This window comes from Coregonus lavaretus, assembly GCF_964263955.1.
Source record: "Coregonus lavaretus genome assembly, chromosome: 24".
Lineage (NCBI taxonomy): Eukaryota > Metazoa > Chordata > Actinopteri > Salmoniformes > Salmonidae > Coregonus > Coregonus lavaretus.
The window spans coordinates 26,736,448-26,747,644 of record NC_140011.1 but is presented as its reverse complement, the minus strand read 5'-3'; the positions used below and the strand labels follow the sequence as shown (position 1 = coordinate 26,747,644).

At 43.4% G+C, this 11,197-nt stretch overlaps 1 protein-coding gene across 1 annotated transcript; it reads right to left on the bottom strand.

Annotated features, from left to right (window-relative positions):
* Positions 1–4,448: 4,448 nt before the first annotated feature.
* Positions 4,449–8,422, bottom strand: LOC311099520 (endothelial differentiation-related factor 1 homolog). Its single transcript, XM_084140222.1, has 5 exons — positions 8,168–8,422; positions 7,668–7,719; positions 7,362–7,522; positions 5,177–5,270; positions 4,449–5,025 (listed from the first exon to the last, which is right to left on the bottom strand). The coding sequence occupies exons 1-5, from the start codon at positions 8,243–8,245 to the stop codon at positions 4,964–4,966; spliced, it is 447 nt and encodes a 148-aa protein (XP_083996348.1). The 5' UTR covers positions 8,246–8,422; the 3' UTR covers positions 4,449–4,963.
* Between the last annotated feature and the right edge of the window lie 2,775 nt (positions 8,423–11,197).

The following is an 11,197-nucleotide window of genomic DNA, read 5'->3' as shown; positions in this document are numbered from 1 at the left end:
ATATATGGCCAGAAATGTTGACTTCTACGAGGTTCCCTGATACTTCACTGAAGAGATCATCAGTCAGCTGTCAACTAGTGGACATGCATCCCTTCAATGATGACTGGTGAGGTATCGCATTGATGCTGTCACTTCCAGGGAATTTGTGTTTTTTGTCTGTTGTGGCACCAGCACCCATCTCTTCAGTGGAAGCTATTGGTTGACCTATGATCCCTCTGTAGAAGTGCCCAATCATAGAAGCTGACTTGATGTGTGGTCCTCTGTAGCTCAATTGGTAGAGCATGGCGCTTGTAACGCCAGGGTAGTGGGTTTGATCCCCGGGACCACCCATACGTAAAAATGTATGCACACATGACTAAGTCGCTTTGGATAAAAGCGTCTGCTAAATGGCATGTTATGTTATGTGGACTGGACATGTGATTCGCAGGGCTCAGTTGGGTTTACAGAGGGCAATCTACCATTGTACGGAGCTTTAAAATCCAGTTTTTGCTACTGCTGTTCGTTGTATTCTATTGGGTTTAGTGTTTGTATATGGACCCCTCGTCCCCCACTCCAATGTGTTGAAATAATCAAATATTTTGTGTGTAAATCAAGGGTGTCAGGTCAGCCTCCCTCTATCTAATAAATATTTTAAATATATATTGAACATCAAAATAAAAGGTTTATTTGTTGAATTTCAGCTTGAAATGGTTAACTACTTCTTGTTCTACATTCAGCCCTTCAATTGATTGAGTGACAATTTGTGGTCAGTGAAACATCTCATCCAGGTTTCTCTCTCAAGTAGCTTGGGGAATTTGGGAAATAAGTTTCTTAGTAAATAATAAATCAAGCATAATAAAAGTAGACATTTTGGTTAGTACAATGAGCAATATTTACCGCTGTTCAATGGCCTACCATACGATGGCATAGGCATATACTGCTTACAACGGCTTATAAATGCCTCATGGGAAAATAGCTTGCCAGTTTGTAGTCCTAAAAACCGGAAATTAGTTACCTCTGGTTCATTCAGCCATTCCTATGGGGAAAATTAATGTTGAAAGAATAGTGTTTTGGGATAAATTCCGAAAATAAGGTTTAAGGTTAACACAGGCTTAGGAGATCTTATACGTTTTGTTCTATGAGATACTATCAGTCAGTTAAGATGACCTTTATGAATTATGAAGCCTTTATGTGCTTTTTTTTATTACATAAATGCTCATAAATTCACAAAAAGTGACACTAGCTGATGAAGGTTCTCATAGAACAAAATGTATAAGAGCTCCTAAGCCTGTGTTTACCACAGACCTTATTTTCGGCGTTTATCCAAAAACCCTACAAAAACTCGATTTTCACATAAGCTTTGTCCAACGAACCATGGCGGAGTTGGTGCCTACAGAAAAACGCCATTACTTTTGCTATCTATAGCCTACGTAGGTGTAAACGGTGTGAAATTGCTAACTAGTTAGCGGTGCGCGGTAGTAGCATTTCAATCGGTGATGTCACTCGCTCTAAGACCTTGGAGTAGTTGTTGCCCTTGCTCTGCAAGGACTGCAGCTTTTGTGGAGCGATAGGTAAAGATACTTTGAGGGTGTGTGTAGAGGGTCCCTGGTTCAAACCCAGGTTGGGCCGAGGAGAGGGACGAAGTAACACTGTTAGACAGGTATTCAACTCTTACCAGTGGAGAATGGTGGGAGGAGTTATAGGAGGGCGGGCTCATTGTAATGGCTCGAATGGAATCAACGGAACGCTATCAAACATACGGAAACCACGTTTACGCCGTTCCATTTATTACAATGAGCCCGTCCTCTTATAGCTCCTCCCAGCAGCCTCGACTGACTCTTACCCTATGAGGTCCAGAGCCTTATTTTTGATTTATTTTTATTTAACCTTTATTTAACCAGGTAGGCCATTTGAGAACAAGTTCTCATTTACAACTGCGACCTGGCCAAGATAAAGCAAAGCAGTGTGATAAAAACAACAACAACACAGAGTTACACATGGGATAAACAAAACATACAGTCAATAACACAATAGAAAATCTATATACAGTGTGTGCAAATGTAGTAAGTTATGGAGGTAAGGCAATAAATAAATAAGCCATAGTGAAAAATAATTACAATTTATTATTAACACTGGAGTGATAGATGTGCAGAAGATGATGTGCAAATAGAGATACTGGGGTGCAAATGAGCAAAATAAATAATAATATGGGGATGAGGTAGTTGGGTGGGCTGTGTACAGGTGCAGTGATCGGTAAGCTGCTCTGACAACTGATGCTTAAAGTTAGTGAGGGAGATAAGAGTCTCCAGCTTCAGACATTTTTGCAGTTCGTTCCACTCATTAGCAGCAGAGAACTGGAAGGAATGGCGGCCAAAGGAGGTGTTGGCTTTGGGGATGACCAGTGCGATATACCTGCTGGAGCGCATACTACGGGTGGGTGTTGCTATGGTGACCAATGAGCTAAAATGAGGCAGGGATTTGCCTAGCAGAGATTTATAGATGACCTGGAGCCAGTGGGATTGGCGACGAATATATAGTGGTTTTCTGTTCTACCTGATAATTAATTGCACCCACCAGATATAATGTGGGGAGACACTTGTGGATTTGACAGCTCTAATGCAGTTCCACCTCCAAAACAACCGCTATGAAGATGTTGGCTAAAGCTGATCTGATGTAATTGAGCCCTAGGCCAAAACCAATTGTAGGCTATGCCATAAGAAAAAATGTCAACGCATATCTTGGAACAGCACCCTCAAGGAGCAGTATTGAACAAGTATTGAGCACTTCTCCACCAGCCTCCACTAACTCTTACCCTACGAGGTCCAGAGCCTGCTGGATTTCTGTTCTACCTGATAATTAATTGCACCCACCTGATGTCCCAGTCTAAATCAGTCCCTGATTACAGCGGAACAATGAAAAAATTGTCCAGAGTTGAGTTTTAGGGGCCTACTGTCTAGGACCCCATCCCTCTGCATTATAGAGTGGCACTGGCAGGGCTGCCGTTTGGCTAAAAACAAATCAAGGACTGTGGCATTATAAGCAACCTAAGCCAAAGTAGGCTCAGTTACCAGGTCACAGAGCAAGATACAATATCGATATTGTCCTTTCTTTAGGCACAACATAAAATCTAACTATGTGAAATTAAACTAATTAAGGTCTAGATTAAAGGGGCAATCAGCAGTTGCTACATCCATTTTTGGACTAATAAATTAATGATATGTACCCATTGATTCTTAAAGAATATAACATATAAATGCCTCATGAGCTTAATTCAACTGTGGTACCCAACAGTTGAGGTCGCTTTGTTATTGTTTCTTCTGCTGATTGCCACTTTAAGGGCTCTATTCAATCTGCATCGCGGAAGTTCAGCTTTACAGCGTGATTGAAATTTAAAGGCAATGTTCCCGCTTTAGCAGAGACTGGTAAGCTCACGGTAAACTGCTTATGTCGGCTTAATTGGAAATTACCTTTACACCGAATCTGTAACGCTTCAGTTTAACCAGCCATAGCAGACACCAGCATAGTGGATGTTTTCACGGTGTCTAGGTGGAACTGAGTTGAAACCGTCAAATCGGTGAGCAGCTGCTCTTGCAATCATTGTCATGAAGCCACACCCGCCTTAGAAGTTCAGAACGAGAAAGTGTAGGCTATATAGAAATAATTACACTCAAATGGAAAAATCATGAAAGATCATCCTAATCAAGGTGTAGATTACATCATGTTCCAGTGTTCAAACGTGTAAACAAGGCTGCATGCGATTTCTGTTAATGCGATTCTGTGCAGCCAATGGCAATGTCCGCTTTAGGTATAATGTGGGGAGCCACTTGTGACAGCTCTAATGCAGTTCCACCTCCAAAACAACCGCTATGAAGATGTTGGCTAAAGCTGATCTGATGTAATTGAGCCCTAGGCCAAAACCAATTGTAGGCTATGCCTTAAGAAAAAATGTCAACGCATATCTTGGAACAGCACCCTCAAGGAGCAGTATTGAACAAGTATTGAGCACCTTCAACATTGGATGAGAATTAACATATCTTTCCAATTCTGTGCACTTTAATCGTTTTGACAAATGTCATTCATATTTTACAATGGTTTTGCTTGTTTGTCAATGGGCTGGAAGTAGAAAAATAATTGATCAGGAACTGGGTCAAGTGAGCGGGGCTACATTTTGCCTCTAACCCACAAAACAACTCATGGCTCTACTCATAACTCACCCACATAAATAGTTTCACTTCCCTTTACTTGGCATGGCGCTTTTGTGCAGACAAACTCAAAAATATTTGTTGTATCAAATGAGTTGTACATCAATTGTACAACCTGAGAGTACAGGGCCAAAGTGTCAGACTGGTTTTATTACTGCTTGTAACAATATAGCACACCAGAATATCTTACTTCAAGGCCTTCTCTAATGTAAAACTAAAGATAGAATGTGTTGTTTTCTTCAAAATAACCACCAGATGACACAAAAGTAAACTGTCAAACTTTATTTGAAGATCAAAACCAAGCTACAGCAGGAGGACATGTTCATATTGTAATGACCCAATATACAATGTGTGAAAAGGCCGCAATCAAGCACTTACGAAATGGATAAAGAACATGCTCCGAGAAAAAGTCAAATCAATGCACATTGCCATGGTAAATTCACCTTGTCTGTTTCAACCATCTAAAAAAAAGTTCATGCCAAAGCAGTAGCGAACAAAAAAAAAAAGTATACATTTCACAGCACTTTTGGTTTGAAATGTTTGCATTGTTTATAAGTCTTCTGTGATGATTTGTCAGTATATGCAACTTGTAACGTGGTGGATCACCAGGTCCTGTAGCAGGACAGGTGGAGATCAGCCCAGGTAGAGGAGGGGGGTGGAGAAGAGAGAGGGGTGGTTGGAAGGGTGAGGGAGGCAGAGTCATTGCGGGAGTAGGAAGGTGGGGATAGAGATGGGGGACATGGGTAAGGGGGGGGGGGGGGGCTGATTTCGAGGCTTTGTCCTCATTTCTTCTTGGGTTTTGCCTCCAGGGGCAGTCCAATATCTTTCCCGCGCAGTTTCAAACCTGAGAACAAAAAGTTGTGATGTCAGACACAAAAAAAAATACCAATGGTCAAGTCTAGATTAATAAGGTGGCCTACTACTCAGACCTGATTAAACATTGGGGTTGATTATGAAAAATGTCAGTGTGACAGTCTGTCCCAGATTCCACTCACCGATTGCTCTCTCAATCTTGCCCATGACCTGATTGTTGGGAATTGCTTTCCCACACTCATAATCTGCAATGACCTGAGGCTTCTCATTGATTTTCTGAAAGTGAAAGCCAAAGAGATGTCAGTAAAAATCTGTGGCCTGAAAATGTGATGCTATTTAGACCTACAGTGCATTCGGAAAGTATTCAGGCCAATTGACTTTTTCCACATTTTGTTACAGCCTTATTTTCAAATTGATTCAAATTGTTGCCCCCCCCCCCCAATCTACACACAATACCCCATAATGACAAAGCAAAAACAGGTTTAGACATTTTTGCAAATGTATAAAAAACAAAATATCACATTTACATAAGTATTCAGACCCTTTACTCAGTACTTTGTTGAAGCACCTTTGGCAGCGATTACAGCCTCAAGTCTTCTTCGGTAGGACGCTACAAGCTTGGCGCACCTGTATTTGGGGAGTTTCTCCCATTCTTCTCTGCAGATCCTCTCAAGCTCTGTCAGGTTGGATGGGGAGCGTCGCTGCACAGCAATTTTCAGGTCTCTTCAGAGACGTTAGATCGGGTTCAAGTCTGGGCTCTGGCTGGGCCACTCAAGGACATTCAGAGACTTTTCCCGAAGCCACTCCTGCGGCTGTGAGCTTAGGGTCATTGTCCTGTTGGAAGGTGAACCTTCGCCCCAGTCTGAAGTCCTGAGTGCTCTGGAGCGTACAGGATCTCTGTACTTTGCTTCGTTTATCTTTCCCTCGATCCTGACAAGTCTCCCAGTCCCTGCCGCTGAAAAATATCCCCACAGCATGCTGCTGCCACCACCACCTTGCTTCGCCGTAGGGATGGTGCCAGGTTTCCTTTTCCAAAGAGTTCAACCTTGGCTTCATCAGACCAGAGAACCTTGTTCTCATGGTCTGAGAGTTCTTTAGGTGCCTTTTGGCAAACTCCAAGCAGGCTGTCATGTGCCTTTTACTGAAGAGTGGCTTCTGTCTGGCCACTCTACCATAAAGGCCTGATTGGTAGAGTGCTACAGAGATGGTCATCCTTCTGGAAGGTTCTCCCATCTCCACAGAGGAACTCCAGAGCTCTGTCAGAGTGACCATCGGGTTCTTGGTCACCTCCCTGACCAAGGCCCCTCTCCCCCGATTACTCAGTTTGCCAGCTCTAGGAAGAGTCTTGGTGGTTCCTTACTTCTTCCATTTAAGCATGATGAAGGCCACTGTGTTTTTGGGGACCTTCAATGCTGCAAAAAAAATGTGGTACCCTTCCCCAGACCTGTGCCTCGACACAATCCTGTCTCGGAGCTCTACAGACAATTCCTTCGACCTCATGGCTTGGTTTTTGCTCTGACATGCACTGTCAACTGTGGGACCTTCTATAGACAGGTGTGTGCCTTTCCAAATCATATCGAATCAATTGAATTTACCACAAGTGGACTCCAATCAAGTTGTAGAAACATCTCAAGGATGATCAATGGAAACAGGATGCACCTGAGCTCAATTTCAAGTCTCATTGCAAAGGGTCTGAATACTTATGTAAATAAGGTACCCGTTTTTTACTTTTAATAAATTTGCAAAAATTTCTCAAAACCTGCTTTCACTGTGTCATTATGGGGTATTGTGTGTAGATTGATCAGGGGAAAAAAATATTTAACCCATTTTAGAATAAGGCTGTAATGTAACAAAATTTGAAAAAGGGAAGGGGTCTGAATACTTTCCGAATGCGAAAGTCAAACTGTTAAAATGTCAATCATCACTGAGGCCATCTCTTTTATGCTATACATTTATTTATTTAACTAGGCAAGTCAGTTAAGAACAAATTCTTATTTACAATGGCGGCCTACCCCGGCCAAACCCGGACGACGCTGGGCCAATTGTGCGCCGCCCTATGGGACTCCCAATCACGGCCGGATTGTGATACAGCCTGGAATCGAACCAGGGTCTGTAATGACGCCTCTAGCACTGAGATGCAGTGCCTTAGACCGCTGCGCCACTCGGGAGCAAACATACATACATACATTGGAGGCCTCTCGAAAGTGTCCTTCTCTCCTCGCATCCTCATGTATTTATGTGAAAGTATTGGACATAATTTTCACCTACCCTGTGTTCAGATGAGTGCAGGTGCAGAGGAGACGAGGAAGCCACAGAAATGCACCAATGTCTTAATGAGTCATATGGGTTTGCGGCAGCATTACTCACAGTGGCCAGGTCTTTCTGGGTGAGGCCCTTGTTCTGGCGGCCCTGCTGGATGACCTTGCCCACCTCCAGGGAGACCCGCTGGTGCTGCAGCTCCTCCGTCTCACGGTCCAGCTTGGCTGTGTTCTTGGTCATCAGGTGCTGTTTGTTCTGCCCTGCAGACCCTGTGGAGACATTAATTGGCATGGTTAGTATAAACATGCCATAACATAATTTAATATATAAATAAATCCATCATGTCCCAGACTTCCCAGTAGGGGAGTTGGTGGATTGCACCTTGCATTTATTGCTATATAGAATAAGGCTCACATTTCTTAGTAGTCTCGAGGTCTTCTCCACGTCTCTGTGCAGCTGTGATAGCCTAGACAAAACATGCCACATTATTCAAATTTACTCTACATCGTTCCATAACACAGGGATATATTTAGCTAAATGGTATAGCTGACGAATAGACCAGGCCAGGGGGGCTGATCCAACACAGAATCCAAACACAGGCTACGAAAACGCTGAAAATGTTTGATAAAAGTCAAATTCATCGACGTCAGTCAAATGATTAGACGCCAACCCACATAGTCGCTATTTCTGTCCACGTCGACCGTTTTACCGAGCAGGAAACGCCAGGGAGAGGCGAGGTCTCAATCAAATCCCCGGGATTTATTAGCAAGCTTCCCTGCCAGTGACAGTGTGCAGCCTACATGGGCTCAGTGGTTGGATTAAACCGCATATTTCTTTACAATATATCACGAGTTGTTTCTCAGGTTCACATGCTAAGTGGCTAATGCTAGCTGCTCTAGCTAGCAGCTAGCTACCTGCTTAGATTTGGCCTGCGCAGCAGTCGGACCCTTCTTCCTCAAGACAGTAACGGTGTCCCAGTCGCTTTCTGCCATTGTATCCAGGGATTATTCGATACCCGTAACGACAATAATTATACAAAAATTAAGCTAACGTTAGATGCCTGGGTATCAAAACAATTTCTGGTGACGTAAGGCTACTTCTTTTCTACGCTTGCTCTGACAACAACAAACGACGAACTAATAACAAACACCCACGCGTCTTTCAAATCCAAAGCTTTATTCAAAATAACCTCATTAACATATACATGTTAACCTGGAGCTACAGTGACCTCTGCTGTTAGAAAGGAAGTGCTTTAGAACAAAGGAAATGTCCGTTTTCTAGCATTCACAGGTTGACGTTACATGACCGTCACTAGTTACCATAGCAACAAAGCCATTTTTGATTTTTATATATTTCACCTTTATTTAACCAGGTAAGCCAGTTGAGAACAAGTTCTCATTTACAACTGCGACCTGGCCAAGATAAAGCAAAGCAGTGCGATATAAACAACAACACAGAGTTACATATGGGGTAAAACAAAACATAAAGTCAAAAATACAACAGAAAATATATATACAGTGTGTGCAAATGTAGCAAGTTATGGAGGTAAGGCAATAAATAGGCTATAGTGCAAAATAATTACAAATAGTATTAACACTGGAATGATAGATGTGCAAGAGATGATGTGCAAATAGAGATACTGGGGTGCAAATGAGCAAAATAAATAACAATATAGGGATGAGGTAGTTGGGTGGGCTAATTTCAGATGGGCTGTGTACAGGTGCAGTGATCGGTAAGGTGCTCTGACAACTGATGCTTAAAGTTAGTGAGGGAGATAAGAGTCTCCAGCTTCAGAGATTTTTGCAATTTGTTTCAGTCATTGGCAGCAGAGAACTGGAAGGAATGGCGGCCAAAGGAGGTGTTGGCTTTGGGGATGACCAGTGAGATATACCTGCTGGAGCGCATACTACGGGTGGGTGTTGCTATGGTGACCAATGAGCTAAAATAAGGCGGGGATTTGCCTAGCAGTGATTTATAGATGGCCTGGAGCCAGTGGGTTTGGCGACAAATATGTAGTGAGGACCAGCCAACAAGAGCGTACAGGTCACAGTGGTGGGTAGTATATGGGGCTTTGGAGACAAAACGGATGGCACTGTGATAGACTACATCCAATTTGCTGAGTAGAGTGTTGGAGGCTATTTTGTAAATGACATCGCCGAAGTCAAGGATCGGTAGGATAGTCAGTTTTACGAGGGCATGTTTGGCAGCATGAGTGAAGGAGGCTTTGTTGCAAAATAGGAAACCGATTCTAGATTTAATTTTGGATTGGAGATTCTTAATGTGAGTCTGGAAGGAGAGTTTACAGTCTCAAATCAAATCAAATCAAATTTTATTGGTCACATGCGCCGAATACAACAGGTGCAGACATTACAGTGAAATGCTTACTTACCAGACACCTAGGTATTTGTAGTTGTCCACATACTCTAGGTCAGACCCGTCGAGAGCAGTGATTCTAGTCGGGTGGGCGGGTGCCAGCAGCGTTCGATTGAAGAGCATGCATTTAGTTTTACTAGTGTTTAAGAGCAGTTGGAGGCTACTGAAGGAGTGTTGTATGGCATTGAAGCTCATTTGGAGGTTTGTTAACACAGTGTCCAATGAAGGGCCAAATGTATACAAAATGGTGTCGTCTGCGTAGAGGTGGATCTGAGAGTCACCAGCAGCAAGAGCGACATCATTGATATACACAGAGAAAAGAGTCAGCCCAAGAATTGAACCCCGTGGCACCCCCATAGAGACTGCCATAGGTCCAGACAACAGGCCCTCCGATTTGACACATTGAACTCTATCTGAGAAGTAGTTGGTGAACCAGGCGAGGCAGTCATTTGAGAAACCAAGGCTATTTAGTCTGCCAATAAGAATGCGGTGGTTGACAGAGTCGAAAGCCTTGGCCAGGTCGATGAAGACGGCTGCACAGTACTGTCTATTATCAATCGCGGTCATAATATCATTTAGGACCTTGAGCGTGGCTGAAGTGCACCCATGACCAGCTCGGAAACCGAATTGCATAGCGGAGAAGGTACGGTGGGATTCGAAATGGTCGATGATCTGTTTGTTAACTTGGCTTTCAAAAACTTTCGAAAGGCAGGGCAGGATGGATATAGGTCTGTAACAGTTTGGATCTAGAGTGTCACCCCCTTTGAAGAGGGGGATGACCGCGGCAGCTTTCCAATCTCTGGGGATCTCAGACGTTACGAAAGAGAGGTTGAACAGTCTAGTAATAGGGGTTGCGACAATTTCGGCGGCAAGTTTTACAAAGAAAGGGTCCAGATTGTCTAGCCCAGATGATTTGTAGGGGTCCAGATTTTGCAGCTCTTTCAGAACATCAGCTGTCTGAATTTGTGTGAAGGAGAAGCGGGGGGGGGGGGGGGGGGCATGGGCAAGTTGCAGCGGAGGGTGCAGAGCTGGTGGCTAGGGTAGTGGTAGCCAGATGGAAAGCATGGCCAGCCGTAGCAAAATGCTTGTTGAAATTTTCGATTATTGTAGATTTATCGGTGATGATAGTGTTTCCTAGCCTCAGTGCAGTGGGCAGCTGGGAGGAAGTGCTCTTATTCTCCATGGACTTTACAGTGTCCCAAAACGTTTTGGAGTTAGTGCTACAGGATGCAAATTTCTGTTTGAAAAAGTTAGCCTTTGCTTTCCTAACTGCTTGTGTATATTGGTTCCTAACTTCCCTGAAAAGTTGCATATCGCGGGGGCTATTTGATGCTAATGCAGTACGCCACAGGATGTTTTTGTGCTGGTCAAGGGCAGTCAAGTCAGAGGAGAACCAGGGGCTATATCTGTTCTTAGTTCTGTATTTTTTGAATGGGGCATGTTTATTTAAGATTGAGAGGAAATTACTTTTAAAGAACAACCAGGCATCCTCTACTGACGGAATGAGATCTATATCCATCCAGGATACCTGGGCCAGGTCAATTAGGAAGGCCTGCTCGCTGAAGTGTTTT

Coding starts and splice junctions, on each gene's coding strand:
- LOC311099520 (XM_084140222.1), bottom strand. CDS start 8,245: ATGGCAGAAAGCGACTGGGACACCGTTACTGTCTTGAGGAAGAAGGGT. Junction 7,720..8,167: donor CGCAGGCCAAATCTAAGCAG/GTAGCTAGCTGC, acceptor TGTTTTGTCTAG/GCTATCACAGCTGCACAGAG. Junction 5,026..5,176: donor CAAGATTGAGAGAGCAATCG/GTGAGTGGAATC, acceptor TTTTGTTCTCAG/GTTTGAAACTGCGCGGGAAA.